This window comes from Delphinus delphis, chromosome 2 (genome assembly GCF_949987515.2).
Source record: "Delphinus delphis chromosome 2, mDelDel1.2, whole genome shotgun sequence".
Classification (NCBI taxonomy): Eukaryota; Metazoa; Chordata; class Mammalia; order Artiodactyla; family Delphinidae; genus Delphinus; species Delphinus delphis.
In genome coordinates this window covers 106,168,747-106,185,444 of record NC_082684.1, presented here as the reverse complement: position 1 = coordinate 106,185,444, position 16,698 = coordinate 106,168,747, and the positions used below count along the sequence as shown (strand labels likewise).

At 44.9% G+C, this 16,698-nt stretch overlaps 1 protein-coding gene across 5 annotated transcripts; it reads left to right on the top strand.

The window, feature by feature from the left end:
- The first annotated feature begins 118 nt into the window (after positions 1–118).
- GDPGP1 (GDP-D-glucose phosphorylase 1) lies at positions 119–15,924 on the top strand. Of its 5 annotated transcripts, none has more exons than XM_060005417.1 (4): positions 119–490; positions 730–808; positions 13,346–13,402; positions 14,496–15,924. In XM_060005417.1, the coding sequence occupies exon 4, from the start codon at positions 14,505–14,507 to the stop codon at positions 15,660–15,662; it is 1,158 nt and encodes a 385-aa protein (XP_059861400.1). In that variant the 5' UTR covers positions 119–490; positions 730–808; positions 13,346–13,402; positions 14,496–14,504; the 3' UTR covers positions 15,663–15,924. The 5 variants fall into 5 exon arrangements, with proteins under 5 accessions (XP_059861400.1, XP_059861399.1, XP_059861403.1 ...); XM_060005416.1 differs by having other exon boundaries at positions 730–844; XM_060005420.1 differs by having other exon boundaries at positions 730–844; positions 14,607–15,923.
- Positions 15,925–16,698: the final 774 nt, after the last annotated feature.

The window sequence follows — 16,698 nt, the reverse complement described above, 5'->3', positions numbered from 1 at the left end:
CGGGGCCCGCGGCGGGGCCGGACGTTCCAGGGCGGAGCCCAGGCCGCACGACCCCGCCTCCTGGATGGGCGGGACGGGCCGCGCCGCGTACCTGCGTGCAGCTTGCGCAGGCGTTAAGGGTGCCACGACCTCGCTATGGCCCCGGCAGGATTTCGGGGGAAGGCGAGCGTGTTTGCCTCACCTGCATTGCGTGGCGGGGGGGACGGGGCGGCTTTGTGTGGAGACCGGTAAGGGGCACTAGGGAAGTGTTTGGAGCAAAGGGTAACCGAGAAACCTTGTGACTCGCTGAGTGGCCCGAGGCGGTCGGCTGCCCCTCTGCCCAACGAGGGCTCTTCCACCCAGACGTTACCACCGAGCACCTGCCGTACGTGTTGCAACCCTCATACCACCTCTCCAGAAATAACCATAACCTTTCTGCCTACTGAGGCCGTTTACTGAGGGCCCACTGAAGCGCTCTGCATAGCTTCAGTTCTTACAACAGTTCTTTAAGGTAAGTTACCGTTTTACAAATTTGGAAATGCAGAGGCTCAGGGGAGTTCAGTGACTTGTCTAGACTCGGTCATTTACAAAGCCGTCTCTCCAGTCTAAGGCTCTTTTCAAGAATCCGCCCTGCTGTACTCATTCCAGCCTACGTGCTGTCCTCTGACCCCACCCTGCGTCCAGACTGCATGCTGGGGGAGGCAGGGATCGAAGCTGACCTGTTTGCTCTTGTCCCCTCTCAACTCCTAGGACAATGCTTGACACATGGTAGGCTCTCAATATTTATTGGATGTATGCATGAATGAATTAACCTACACTGTTCCAAAAGGTGAGGATCACAAGCTACTGCGTGGAGGAGGTGGAGGTGCGGTTAATTTTTTTTTCCACATCTTTATTGGAGTATAATTGCTTTACATTGTTGTGTTAGTTGCTGCTGTATAACAAAGTGAATCAGCTATACGTATACATATATCCCCATATCCCCTCCCTCTTGCGTCTCCCTCCCACCCTCCCTATCCCACTCCTCTAGGTGGTCACAAAACACCGAGCTGATCTCCCTGTGCGATGCGGCTGCTTCCCACTAGCTATCTGTTTTACATTTGGTAGTGCATATATGTCCATGCCACTCTCTCACTTCGTCCCATCTTACCCTTCCCCCTCCCCGTGTCCTCAAGTCCATTCTTTACGTTTATGTCTTTATTCCTGTCCTGCCCCTAGGTTCTTCAGAACCATTTTTTTTTGAGATTCTATATATATGTATCAGCATATGGTATTTGTTTTTCTCTTTCTGACTTACTTCACTCTGATAAAAGACTCTAAGTCCACCCACCTCACTACAAATAACTCAATTTCGTTTCTTTTTATGGGTAATATTCCATTGTGTATATGTGCCCAACTTTTTTTTTAATTTATTGATTTTTTTTATTTTTGGCTGCATTGGCTCCTTTGTTGCTGTGCACGGGCTTTCTCTAGTGGTGGCGAGCGGGGGCTACTCTTCGTTGTGGTGCGTGGCCTTCTCGCTGTGGTAACTTCTCTTGTTGCGGAGCACGGGCTCTAGGTGCACAGGCTTCAGTAGTTGTGCCACGTGGGCTCAGTAGCTGTGGCTCGTGGGCTCTAGAGCGCAGGCTCAGTAGTTGTGACGCACAGGCTTAGTTGCTCTGTGGCATGTGGGATCTTCCCAGACCAGGGCATGAACCCATGTCCCCTGCATTGGCAGGTGGACTCCTAACCACTGTGCCACCAGGGAAGCCCATGCCACATCTTCTTTATCCATTCATCCATCAATGGACACTTAGGTTGCTTTCCATGTCGTGGCTATTGTAAATAGTGCTGCAGTGAACATTGTGGTACATGACTCCTTTTGAATTATGGTTGTCTCGGTATTTGCCCAGTAGTGGGATTGCTGGGTCATATGGTAGTTCTATTTAGTTTTTTAAGGAACCTCCATACTGTTCTCCATAGTGGCTGTATCAATTTACATTCCCACCAGCAGTGCAAGAGGGTTCCCTTTTCTCCACACCCTCTCCAGCATTTATTGTTTGTTTGTTTGTTTGTTTTCTTAATTCAAACCTATATTTGCAGTTTCTAAAATGCTGATCCATAGACCACTCTCTCATTACACATGTGCACCAACGGAAAAGCAAAGAGAACCCTGGTCATCCCACGAGAGGAACAGCTCCTCATCCAACAGTCTTCAGAAGGCTACACGTGCAGTCCCTGCGCCCATCCAGGTGGCGATGCAATAAATACACAGCTCGCCCTGCTCGCCTCGGTCCAGCCAGGCCCGCCACTACCTGTTGTAGGCCCACTCCTTTTTGGACTTCTCCAGGGCCTTGTCCATGGTCTTCTCGTTCTCCCCTCAACATTTGGGGCAGTACCACTTGCCCTTGGGTTTATGGTTCAGCCCCACGCAGGAGAAGTGGAACCACTCGATGGGGCACTCGTCATTGTCACAGCCGATCATCTCTCCATAGGAGACCTGATTGCACAGACAGTACGTGGGCTCGTTCAGGTCAATGGGAAGGTCCGCAGGGGATGCTTCCCTCTCAGCTTTGGCCTTGGAGCGTTTCTTCTTCTTGGAGGCCTTCACCTTCTTCTCTGTAGATTTTTGATGATGGCCATTCTGACCCTTGTGAGGTGATACCTCATTGTAGTTTGATTTGCATTTCTCTAATGATTAGTGATATTGAGCATCCTTTCATGTGTTTGTTGGCAATCTGTATATCTTCTTTGGAGAAATGTCTGTTTAGGTCTTCTGCCCATTTTTGCATTGGGTTGTTTGTTTTTTTGATACTGAGCTGCATGAGCTGCTTGTATATTTTGGAGATTAATCCTTTGTCAGTTGCTTCACTTGCAAATATTTTCTCCCATTCTGAGGGCTGTCTTTTTGTCTTGTTTATGGTTTCCCTTGCTGTGCATAAGCTTTTAAGTTTCGTTAGGTTTCATATGTTTATTTTTGTTTTTACTTCCATTTCTCTAGGGGATGGGTCAAAAAGGATCTTGCTATGATTTATGTCATAGAGTGTTCTGCCTGTATTTTCCCCTAAGAGTTTTATAGTGTCTGGCCTTATATTTAGGTCTTTAATCTACTTGAGGCTATTTTTGTGTATGGTGTTAGGAAGTGTTCTAATTTCATTCTTTTACATGTAGTTGTCCAGTTTTCCCAGGACCACTTATTGAAGAGACTGTCTTTTCTCCATTGTATATTCTTGCCTCCTTTATCAAAGATAAGGTGACCATATGTGCATGAGTTTATCTCTGGGCTTTCTATCCTGTTCCATTCTGTCCTTTCTATCCTGTTCCTGTTCTATCCTGTTCCATTGATGTATATTTTTGTTTTTGTGCCAGTACCATACTGTCTTGATTACTGTAGCTTTGTAGTATAATCTGAAGTCAGGGACCCTGATTCCTCCAGCTCCATTTTTCTTTCTCAAGATTGCTTTGGCTTTTCAGGGTCTTTTGTGTTTCCATACAAATTGTGAAATTTTTTGTTCTAGTTCTGTGAAAAATGCCATTGGTAGTTTGATAGGGATTGCATTGAATCTGTAGATTGCTTTGGGTAGTATAGCCATTTTCACAGTGTTGATTCGTCCAATCCAAGAACATGGTATATCTCTCCATCTGTTTGTATCATCTTTAATTTCTTTCATCAGTGTCTTATAGTTTTTTGTCTCCTTAGGTAGGTTTATTCCTAGGTATTTTATTCTTTTTGTTGCAGTGGTAAATGGGAGTGTTTACTTAATTTCTCTTTCTGATCTTTTGTTGTTAATGTATAGGAATGCAAGAGATTTCTGTGCATTAATTTTGTATCCTGCCACTTTACCAAATTCATTGATTAGCTCTAGTAGTTTTCTGGTAGCATCTTAAGGATTCTCTATGTAAAGTATCATGTCATCTGCAAACAGTGACAGTTTTACTTTTTCTTTTCCAATTTGGATTCCTTTTATTTCTTTTTCTTCTCTGATTGCTGTGGCTAAAACTTCCAAAACTATGTTGAATACTAGTAGTGAAAGTGGGCAACCTTGTCTTGTTCCTGATCTTAGTGAAAATGGTTTCAGTTTTTCACCATTGAGAACAATGTTGGCTGTGCGTTTGTCATATATGGCCTTTATTATGTTGAGGTAAGTTCCCTCTGTGCCTACTTTCTGGAGAGTTTTTATCATAAATGGGTATTGAATTTTGTCATTAGCTTTTTCTGCATCTGTTGAGATTATCATATGGTTTTTATCCTTCAGTTTATTAATATGGTGTATCACATTGATTGATTTGCATATACTGAAGAATCCTTGCATTCCTGGGATAAACCCCACTTGATCATGGTGTATGATCCTTTTAATGTACTGCTGGATTCTGTTTGCTAGTATTTTGTTGAGGATTTTTGCATCTGTGTTCACCAGTGATATTGACCTGTAGTTTTCTTTTTTTGTGACATCTTTGTCTGGTTTTGGTATCAGGGTGATGGTGGCCTCGTAGAATGAGTTTGGGAGTGTTCCTCCCTTTGCTATACTTTGGAAGAGTTTTAGAAGGATAAGTGTTAGCTCTTCTCTATATGTTTGATAGAATTCACCTGTGAATCCATCTGGTCCTGCACTTTTGTTTGTTGGAAAATTTTTAATCACAGTCTCAATTTCAGTGCTTGTGATTGGTCTGTTTATATTTTCTATTTCTTCCTGGTTCACTCTTGGAAGGTTGTGCTTTTCTAAGAATTTGTCCAGTTCTTCCAGGTTGTCCATTTTATTGGCATATAGTTGCTTGTAGTGATCTCTCATGATCCTTTGTATTTCTGCAGTGTCAGTTGTTACTTCTCCTTTTTCATTTCTAATTCTGTTGATTTGAGTCTTCTCCCTTTTTTTCTTGATGAGTCTGGCTAATGGTTTATCAGTTTTGTTTATCTTCTCAAAGAACCAGCTTTTACTTTCATTGATCTTTGCTGTCATTTCCTTTATTTCTTTTTCCTTTATTTCTGATCTGATCTTTATGATTTCTTTCCTTTTGCTAACTTTGGGGGTTTTTTTGTTCTTCTTTCTCTAATTGCTTTAAGTGTAAGGTTAGGTTGTTTATTTGAGATTTTTCTTGTTTCTTGAGGTAGGATTGTATTGCTGTAAACTTCCCTCTTAAAACTGCTTTTGCTGCATCCCATAGGTTTTGGGTTGTCACGTTTCCATTGTCATTTGTTTCTAGGTATTTTTTGATTTCCTCTGATTTCTTCAGTGATTTCTTGGTTATTTAGTATTGTTTAACCTCCATGTGTTTGTATTTTTTACAGTTTTTTCCTGTAATTGATATCTAGTCTCATAGCATTGTGGTCAGAAAAGATGCTTGATAGATACGATTTCAGTTTTCTTAAATGTACCAAGACTTGATTTGTGACCCAAGATATGATCTATCCTAGAGAATGTTCCATGAGCACTTGAGAAGAAAGTGTATTCTGTTGTTTTTGGATGGAATGTCCTATAAATATCAATTAAGTCCATCTTGTTTAATGTATCATTTAAAACTTGTGTTTCCTTATTTATTTTCATTTTGACTGATGTGTCCATTGGTGAAAGTGGGGTGTTAAAGTCCCCTACTATTTTTGTGTTACTGTCAATTTCCCCTTTTATGACTGTTAGATTTGCCTTATGTATTGAGGTGCTCCTATGTTGGGTGCGTAAATATTTACAATTGTTATATCTTCTTCTTGGATTGATCCCTTGATCATTATGTAGTGTCCTTCTTTGTCTCTTGTAATAGTCTTTATTTTAAAGTCTGTTTTGTCTAATATGAGAATTGCTACTCCAGCTTTCTTTTGATTTCCATTTGCATGGAATATCTTTTTCCATTCCCTCACTTTCAGTCTGTATGTGTCCCTGGGTCTGAAGTGGGTCTCTTGTAGACAGCATATGTACGGGTCTTATTTTTGTATCCATTCAGCCAGTCTGTGTCTTTTGGTTGGAGCATTTAATCCATTTACATTTAAGGTAATTATCGATATGTATGTTCCTATTACCATTTTCTCAATTGTTTTGGGTTTGTTATTGTAGGTCTTTTCCTTCTCTTGTGTTTCCTGCCTAGAGAAGTTCCTTTAGCATTTGTTTTAAAGCTGGTTTGGTGGTGCTGAATTCTCTTAGCTTTTGCTCGTCTGTAAAGGTTTTTTTTTGGGTTCGCAGGCCTGTCACTGTTGTGGCCTCTCCCGTTGCGGAGCACAGGCTCCGAACGCGCAGGCTCAGCGGCCATGGCTCACGGGTCCAGCCGCTCCGCGGCATGTGGGATCTTCCCAGACCGGGGCACGAACCCACGTCCCCTGCATCAGCAGGTGGACTCTCAACCACTGCGCCACCAGGGAAGCCCAGTGTAAAGGTTTTAATTTCTCTGTCGAATCTGAATGAGATCCTTGCTGGGTAGAGTAATCTTGGTTGTAGGTTTTTCCCTTTCATCACTTTAAATATGTCCTGCCACTCCCTTCTGGTTTGCAGAGTTTCTGCTAAAAGATCAGCTGTTAACTTTATGGAGATTCCCTTCTGTTATTTGTTGCTTTTCCCTTGCTGCTTTTAATATTTTTTCTTTGTATTTAATTTTTGATAGTTTGATTTATATGTGTCTTGGCATGTTTCTCCTTGGATTTATCCTGTATGGGACTCTCTGCGCTTCCTGGACTTGATTGACTCTTTCCTTTCCCATATTAGGGACGTTTTCAACTATAATCTCTTCAAATATTTTCTCAGACCCTTTCTTTTTCTCTTCTTCTTCTGGGACCCCTGTAATTCTAATATTGGTGCGTTTAATGTTGTCCCAGAGGCCTCTGAGACTGTCCTCAATTCTTTTCATTCTTTTTTCTTTATTCTGCTCTGTGGTAGTTATTTCCACTATTTTATCTTCCAGGTCACTTATCCATTCTTCTGCCTCAGTTATTCTGCTATTGATTCCTTGTAGAGAATTTTTTATTTCATTTTTTGTGGTGTTCATCATTGTTTGTGTGCTCTTTAGTTCTTCTAGGTCCTTGTTAAATGTTTCTTGTATTTTCTCCATTCTATTTCCAAGATTTTGGATCATCTTTACTATCATGACTCTGAATTCTTTTTCAGGTAAATTGCCTGTTTCCTCTTCATTTGTTTGGTCTGGTGGGTTCTTACCTTGCTCCTTCATCTGCTGCGTATTTCTCTGTCTTTTCATTTTGCTTAACTTACTGTGTTTAGGGTCTCCTTTTCGCAGGTTGCATGTTCGTAGTTCCTGTTGTTTTTGGTGTCTGCCCCCAGTGGGTAAGGTTGGTTCAGTGGGTTGTGTAGGCTTCCTTGTGGGGGGGGACTGGTGGATGAGGTTGGATCTTGTCCTTCTGGTGAGCAGGACCACGTCCAGTGTTGTGTTTTGGGGTGTCTGTGAACTTAGTATGATTTTAGGCAGCCTCTCTGCTAATGGGTGGGGTTGTGTTCCTGTCTAGTTGTTTGGCATGGGGTGTCCAGCACTGGAACTTGCTAGTCGTTCAGTGGATCTGGGTGTTAGTGTTGAGATGAAGTTCTCTGGGAGAGCTCTCGCCGATTGATATTACATGGGGCCAGGAGGTCTCTGGTGGTCTAGCGTCCCAAACTCGGCTCTCCCACCTCAGAGGCTCCGGCCTGGTAGCCGGCCGGAGCACCAAGACCCTTTCTACCACATGGCCAGGTACGTGGGGAGTTTTTTGCCTTTTGGGAAGTCTGAGGTCTTCTGCCAGCATTCAGTAGGTGTTCTGTAGGAGTTGTTCCACACGTAGATGTACTTTTGATGTATTTGTGGGGATGAAGGTGATCTCCATGTCTTACTCCTCCACCATCTTGAAGGTACTCTCTGATCCATGTCTGAAACTTCCAGTTCTGAAGCTTTGACAGCATTTCCTTCCCTCCATTCACAGCCACGTTTCTCTGCTAGCCTGTTGTTGGCAGGAGCCAGCTCCTCACAAGCTAGTGGACTGAGCAGGTCACTTCCTCACTGCTTGTTGGCTGGAAGTCTCAATCAGTTCTTTGCCATTTGAGTCTTTCCATAAGGTACCTTACACATGGCAGGTGGCTTCCATGTATATATGTCTCTGCAGATTCTCTCCCTGGTAGGCTGGTCTCGCACCAGCGTTCGCTGCCAGTCATGGAACTTCCAGAAGCTGAGGAGGCATGCTCCGAGGTTAATTATCTTTTATTGTTGTTTGTTTTCAGCTTTAATGAGGTATAATTTTTTTAATACAAATTTGTTTATTTATTTATTTTTGGTTGCCTTGGGTCTTCATTGCAGTGCACGGGCTTCTCATTGTGGTGGCTTCTCTCGTTGCGGAGCTCGGGCTCTAGGCGTGTGGGCCTCAGTAATTGTGGCTTATGGGCTCTAGAGTGCAGGCTCAGTAGTTGTGGCGCACAGGCTTCGTTGCTCCATGGCATGTGGGATGTTCCCGGACCAGGGCTCGAACCCGTGTCCCCTGCATTGGCAGGTGGATTCTTAACCACTGTGCCACCAGGGAAGTCCATAAATTATTAAATAGTTATTCTGAGTCATCCAGCAGTCCCTGGTAAGTCTGGTTAGCGTATTGTCCTTCCTGTGCCCTATCAACCCTTGACACAGTGATAAAACTGAGTGGCTGATTTAAAAATAACTCGTAGTGCTATTTTTAAACAAAACAATTATTTTGTTTCTTGGTTGGATCTTTCAAAGGTTTGTTCATTGATCATTTTTTTATTAAAATACCCTCCCTTGGATTTGTGAATTCTAACTTTTTTTTGTTTTCCAAGACATTTCATTCCCTGCTTGTAATATTATTTCCCTCTTCCTCTTTTCCTTGAGACATTACATAGGATGGCCACACAGGGTTTGTCTGACGTGGTGATATTTGTTGTTTGATGTTTGAGACCTAAATGAGCCAGGCATGTGAAGAATACCTGGGAGGAGGGTATTTTAGGCTGAGAGAACATAAATCACCAAGGCCCTGAGCAGGAGCAAGTTTAAGAAGAGTGAGCAGCAGAGTAGGCCAAGGGAAGAGTGGTCTGGGAGGAGGTAAGAGGGGGAGGCACCGCTAAGCCTTGAGAGCCCGGAGGCCATGGTGAGGAAATGGACTTTGTTCTAGGGGCTCAAGGTCACATCCCTAGTGAATGGAAGAGCCAGAATTCAAACACCTTGTCAGCCTCCAAAACCACATCTCTCACTTTCCTGCCAGGATGATACTGACTACACAGGCTTGTTGTGAGGGTCACCTGAGTGCACTTGGAAAGCCCCCAACCCATGCCTCGCACAACATAGACATGCGAACAGTGTGCCCTTTCTCCTGGTTTTCCTATGTAGGTTCAGTCCTGTTGTGTGGTCACTATGATTTGTCACTTTCAAGTATTCCTCTTTATTCCTAGGTATTGTTTTTGCCTCCTAGTTCACTTGAATATAAATACAACCATACCCACTTTCTTTTTTTTTTTTTTCTTTTTGCGGTACGCGGGCCTCTCACTGCTGTGGCCTCTCCTGCTGCGGAGCACAGGCTCCGGACGCACAGGCTCAGCGGCCATGGCTCACGGGCCCAGCCGCTCCGCGGCATGTGGGATCTTCCCGGACCGGGGCACGAACCCGCGTCCCCTGCGTCGGCAGGCGGACCCTCAACCACTGTACCATCAGGGAAGCCCCATACCCACCTTCTATTGATTCTATTGACTGATATGTCTTTACTCATATTTTTAGCCTTTTGGTATCATCTTGGCCCTAGGTCCTTGGTCCTAGCCCCTGGCTTTTAATGTTACTCCAAATTTGTATCTAGCCCAGACCTTACCCTTAACCTCCAGGTTTGACTGTCCTACTGCCTACACCACTTTTCTTAGATGCCCAGGCTGCATCTCAGAGTCAATAATCAAAACTGAACTCTTGGTTTCTCCCTTCCTCTAGTCAACCTATTCTCACCGCACCTCCCCAGCATCTCCATCTCTGTAAATGCCACTGCAGTGCCTAGTTCCTGATGCCGAGTCACTCCCAGCTCTTCCTTTTCTGTCAGTCCCCATAGTCAGCCTGTCAGCAGGCCCTGTTGGTTCAGCCTTCAAAACATGACCCATATCCCCAGCTCCTTTGTCTCTGTTGCCATCTGTGTTGTCCAGTCGCCCTCACTGCTCACCTGGCCACCAGAGTGGCCTCCAAAGTGATCTCTGCTTCCCCTTTGCTCCCCTACAATCTATTTTCCACACAACAGTTAGAAAAAAGTTTATAAAATACCAGACGATCCTTATACTTAGAACCTGCCAGTGATTTCTTACTCCGTTTAGAATAAAATCCAAGTTCCTGACCATGAGGCATAAGGCCCTGCAGCTAATCTGGCCCCTGCCTTCCTCTCCAGCCTCATGGGGGGGCCCCGTCCCTTGGTCGGCCATACCTCAGTAACACTACCTCCTTTCTGTTCCTTGAACAGGCCACCCACCTGCCCTGCGAGACTTATGGCCTTGGACTTACAATTTCCTTTGCTTAGAGTACACACAGTTTCCTTTGCTTAGAGTACACTTTCCTCAGCTCTTCATTGTAGGCCTTTTCTCATCCTTCCTGTCTTAGTTCAGCTGTCATTTCAGAGGGCCCTGCCCCGCCCTCTTGTAGAAGTGGGATGCCCTGATCCCACCCCTTAGTCACCCTCTGTTGTATCACTTGTTTATTTCCCACAAAATGCTATCACCACGGGTAGTTAATATTTTCCTTTTGCTTATCATCTGACTCCACCCCGGGATGTAAGCTCCATAAGGATATGTGTGGACTTTGTTCTCTTTATTTGCTACCATTTCCCCATTGCCTCATACACAGCAGTTACTTCATAACTACTTGGGTTTTGTGGCTCAGCTGAACGTGGAGCAGGGTGCACAGAAGAGGTGGCCCCAGAGTATCAACAGTGGGGATGACGTAGGCATTGATTCTGAATGAATTAATGAATGAATGAGTGAATGAGAGAGTAAGTGAATACTTAGGTTTAGCTCATCAAATGGTTGGATTTCTTAAATCTATTTTGAGACCCACTTAAATTTTTTCAAGTTGTGGTAAAATATACATAACATGGGGCTTCCCTGGTGGCGCAGTGGTTGAGAGTCCGCCTGCCGATGCAGGGGACACAGGTTCGTGCCCCGGTCCGGGAGGATCCCACATGCTGCGGGGCAGCTGAGCCCATGAGCCATGGCCGCTGAGCCTGTGCGTCTGGAGCCTGTGCTCCGCAATGGGAGAGGCCACAACAGTGAGAGGCCTGCGTACCACACACACACACAAAAAATACATAACATGAAATTTACCATCTTGATATTTTAAAAGTTGTAATTAAAAAACATGTAGCAGGGGCTTCCCTGGTGGCACAGTGGTTGAGAGTCCGCCTGCCAATGCAGGGGACACGGGTTCATGCCCTGGTCCGCAGGGGACACAGGTTCGTGCCCTGGTCCGGGAGGATCCCACATGCCACGGAGCGGCTGGGCCCATGAGCCATGGCCGCTGAGCCTGCGCGTCCAGAGCCTGTGCTCCGCAACGGGAGAGGCCACAACAGTGAGAGGCCCGCGTACCGCAGAAAAAAAAAAAAAAAACACATATCAGGGCTTCCCTGGTGGCGCAGTGGTTTAGAATCTGACTGCCAATGCAGGGGACACGGGTTCGAGCCCTGGTGTGGGAAGGTCCCACATGCCGCAGAGCAAGTAGGCCCATGAGCCACAACTACTGAGCCTGCGCGTCTGGAGCCTGTGCTCTGCAACAAGAGAGGCCACGACAGTGAGGCCCGTGCACCGCAATGAAGAGTGGCCCCCACTGGCCACAACTAGAGAAAGCCCTCGCACAGAAAACGAAGACCCAACACAGCCAAAAATAAATTAATTAATTAATTTAAAAAAATTCCTCCGTAAAAATACCACTAAGCTTTAAAAAAATAAAAATAAAATAAATAAAAAACACGTAGCATAGGGACTTCCCTGGTGGCGCAGTGGTTAAGAATCCGCCTGCCAATGCAGGGGACACGGGTTTGAGCCCTGGTCTGGGAAGATCCCACATGCCGCGGAGCAACTAAGCCCATGCGCCACAACTACTGAGCCTGTGATCTAGAGCCCGTGAGCCACAACTACTGAAGCCCGTGTGCCACAACTACTGAAGCCCGCTCGCCTAGAGTCCATGCTCGTCAACAAGAGAAGCCATTTCAGTGAGAAGCCCGTGTACCACAATGAAGAGTAGCCCCCGCCCACCGCAACTAGAGAAAGCCCGTGCTCACCAACAAAGACCCAACGCAGCCAAATATAAATAAATAAATTTATTTATTTATTTAAAAAAAATATGGCAGTCTTCAAAAGTTAAAAAAAAAAACACATAGCATAAAATTTAACACCTTAACCATTTCTGAGTGTATAGTTCAGTAGTGTTAAATATATTCACATTGTTTGGTAGCCAATCTCCAGACCTCTTTCGTTCTTGCAAAACTGAAACTCTATGCCCATTAAACAACAAACAATTCCTCATTTTCTCCTCCCGCCAGCCCTTGGGAACCACGATTCTACTTTCTGTCTCTATGAATTTGAGCACTTTAGGTCTCTTATATAAGTGGACTCACAATATTTGTCCTTTGGTGACTGGCTTATTTCACTTAGCATAATGTCCTGAAGGTCCATCTGTGTTGTAACATATGTCAGCATTTCGTGCTTTTTAAGGCTGAATAACATTCCATTGTCTGTATATACTGCATCTTGTTTATCCATTTATCTATCGATGGATACTTAAGTTGCTTCCACCTTTTGGCTATTGTGAATAATGCTGCTATGAAAGTGGGTGTACAGATATCTCTTTTTGAGACCCTGCTTTTGGTTCTTTTGGATATATACCCAGAAGTGGGATTGCTGGATCATATAGTAATTCTATTTTTAATATTTTGAGGAGCTGCTGTACTGTTTTCCATAGCAGCTGCATCACTTTACATTCCCACCAGCAGTGCACAAGGGTTCCAATTCTCCATATCCTTGCCAACACATGTTATTTTCTGTTTTTGATAGTAGCCATCCTAAAGGATGTTAAGTGGTATCTTACTGTAACTTTGATTTGCATTTCCCTAATTAGTGATGTTGAGCAGCTTTTCATGTGCTTGTTGGACATTTGTGTATCTTTGGAGAAATGTCTTGGGCTCACTTTCAATAGAATAATTAAAGATTTTATGTTTTATTGTCAATATTATGCTTAGCTCGAGTTTAAAAAAATTTTTTTATTGTGGTAAAAAACGCATAAGATTTACCACCTTAACCATTTCTAAGTGTGCAATTCAGTAGTGTTAAGTATATTCCCATCGTTGTGCTGCCAGTCTCTAGAACTTTTTCATCTTACAAAACTGAAACTCTATACTCATTAAACTCAGCTTGACTTTTAATATGTTGTTTTGTATGTTCTTTGTTTTTTCTGTTTTACTAATATGAAGTTTCTGGACCAGCAGAGCTGAGGGTACCCAAACTTGTACTGAGGCAACTCTACTGAGGTAAGCTTCATTCTGAAGTCCCATCTGGGCCAACAGCAGGTCATCTCCCTGACACTTCTGGGTCCACAGGGCTCCAGGGCCCCAGTGGGAGATGAAGACAGGCACCTATATTTCTACCTTAAAGGATTGGCCTAGGGCACTTATGATGGGCCATCCTCACCCAAATGGTTCTATGTATGGCCATTTGGAATCACTACACAACAGTGGAAAAGCTGTTCCCACGAAGGAGTGGTCAGCTTTGAAACCTTGGCCATTCTCATGCACTGGAACACTGGTGCAGTTTTCTGGAGGGCAGTTTGACACACTGTCAAAAGCCTGAGCCATGAGCCTACTCTGACCAGTGGTCTACTAAGATTTTATTTTAAAGGAAAATAAAAACATCTGCAAAGATAGATACACAGGATGTTCATCACAACATTGTATATAATAGTATGAAATTGGCAGCAACCTAAATGTACAGCAGTTAAAGATTTGTTAAAAAATTAAGATCCGGGACTTCCCTGTGGTCCAGTGGTTAAGACTCCGCACTCCCAATGCAGGGGGCACAGGTTTGATCCCTGGTTGGGGAACTAAGATCCTAGATGCCACATGGCACAGGCAAAAAAAAAAAGTCAAGGTCCACCTACATATGAAAATGAGGCTAAATGTAAATTGTGATTTTTCCCTGGGCACTGGAATAAGGGTTGTAATTTATCTTTATTTTTTTAATCCATTAAGAAAGTTTACTCAATATATATAATTTTTAGAAAGAGAATTTGTTTTATATTTTTAATTCAGTAAAAATGTATGCTAATCTGCAGGTGATAATTATGAGTGATTTCTGTGTTTTCAGAATATTTTACCAGAGGCATATATTACTTTTATAATCAGAGCAAAAAGTAAAGGTTATTTGAAAATAAATATAGGAGAATTCCCTGGTGGCCTAGTGGTTAGAATTTGGGGCTTTCACTGCCATGGCCCAGGTTCAGCCCCTGGTCAGGGAACTGATATCCCGCCAGCTGCGTGGCACGGCCAAATAAATAAATAAATAATAAAAATAAAATCTTTGGAAATGGGATAGCATCATGTATTTTTCACCTTATGATGGTTTCAGGTCAGCCCCATGGCTATTCCACATGGTTCAAATGAAACTTCCTATTTGCTACCTCCAAACAGTGAGGACTGGGGAGGGCACAGCATTCCTGACTTTGTCTATGGGCAGAAGGAACTCGTGCCAGAAGGGATTCAGTGGCCAAGGAGCGGACCCAGCCTTCTGGACACACTGCCACTGTCTCGCTTTGACTCTGCCCTCTGCTTGGCCTGGAGGCAGCGGATGGAGCTGGGGCTGTTCCGCTACTGTCTGGGGGAGCTGCAGACCCAAACCCTTCCTGGTGCCGTGGGTTTTGTTGCTCAGCTGAATGTGGAGCGAGGTGTGCAAAGAAGGAGCCCCCAGAACATCAGGAGCGTGAGGCAGGCGTTTGACCCTGAACAGTTTAACTTCAACCAGATCCGGCCAGGAGAAGTCCTCTTCCGCTTGCACCGGGAGGCCGATCTCCCCAGTGCTCTCCAGCAAGACGACATCCTCGTGGTGATCAATGTCAGCCCCTTGGAGTGGGGCCACGTGCTGCTGGTGCCCGAGCCCACCCGAGGGCTCCCCCAGCGCCTGCTGCCAGGGGCACTGCAGGCCGGGGTTGAAGCTGTGCTGCTGAGCTCACACCCAGGCTTCCGAGTCGGCTTCAACAGCCTGGGTGGCCTGGCCTCAGTGAACCACCTCCACCTGCATGGCTATTACTTGGCCCACAGACTGCCCGTGGAGGGGGCCCCAAGCAAACCCCTGGATCCTGGGGGCCGTCTGCATCTGCTCCAGGACCTCCCAGCTCCTGGCTTCCTCTTTTACACAAGCGGGCCAGGGCCCGACTTGGAAGCCTTGATAAGCAGGGTATGTCGGGCCACTGACTATCTGGCTGACCACGAGATTGCACATAACTTGTTTGTGACCCGGGGGGCTCCACCTGGAAAGACATCATCTTCCTCAGCCCTCACGGGGGTCCGAGTAATTCTTTGGGCCCGGAAGTCCAGCTTTGGGATAAAGGAAGGCGAGGCCTTCAATGTTGCCCTCTGTGAGCTGGCCGGGCACCTCCCTGTCAAAACGTCCCAGGACTTCAGCAGCCTGACAGAGGCGGCGGCTCTGGCCGTCATCCGAGACTGTCTGCTGCCCCCAGCCCAGGCGGGAGAGGTGCAGGCAGCACTGGTGGCCTTGATAGCCAAGGAGGAGCAGTAATCCTTCCAGAAGTATTTATTTTGTAACCGATCTAAGTCTCTTTCCGGAAAGCTGTTCATCATGATCATGTGGGCAATTTCATGAATGCCTTCTCACCTGTCTCAGCCTAAGGGGAGGGATAAAGAACTGGTAAGTGGTCTCTTTAAGGAGGAGGATACCTTGGAATAAATCGAATGAATGAGCCCTCATGGATGTATCTGCTGCTTTTCACCTTTCTTCTTAGATAAGCCCCAGGGATGTCAAGCCTATTGTTAAGAAGGGAGTGTGTGCAAGAGTTAACACACTCCTGACTCGTATATGCCAACTTTTCTCTTCCTTTCTTATCAAATCTTAGCAAAGTGATAGTTTATCACTTCCTCTGTTCTTGCCTCTCTGCCTGTTGTTCTCCCTTTGCCCACCACTGAGTTGTATTTCTTCATCCTGCCCCTACATATGTCCCCTCCATCCATATGCCCTATTTATAGCACATTCTTCGCCTACCTGGCCACCTTGAATTTTCCTTCAGCCCCAAAGCTGAGTTGAGTGTTCTTCACATACATCATTTCATGTGAAAACAAGGTATCCTCACAACTCGAAAGTTGCAGGTCCTCTTAATACCCCCATTTAACAGACGAAGATATGGAGGCTGACAGAGGTTTAGTAATTTGTCCAAGGTCAGATGGCTCAAAAGTAGTGGAGTCAGGACTGCAACGCAGGCAATCAGACACCTGAAGCTGAGCTGGGGCTGTGCACATGTGACTGCCATGTTAATAACGTCTCATTGAGATGAAGCAGAATATGCATCACAACCCATTTCATAAGAAAATCAGTTTGACATCTAAATTCCTATAAACAGTTTTTGGTCACCCTCATGTTTTGGGCACATTGCAGTAATTTCAGCTTAATGCCTCTTTGTGCAAGCCTTTGCAAATATGGGCTCCAATAACATCACTTTATTTTGCTCGCTCACTCTCTGAAGGGAGTGCAGATGACCATTAGAGTAAAGTGGACTTTGTGTGTCGAAGGTGATGAGTCCAAATATCAGGATTTCCCCAGT

Bases quoted from the DNA above. Each gene is read 5' to 3' on its own strand.
- GDPGP1 (XM_060005419.1), top strand. From the start codon at position 14,505: ATGGCTATTCCACATGGTTCAAATGAAACTTCCTATTTGCTACCTCCA.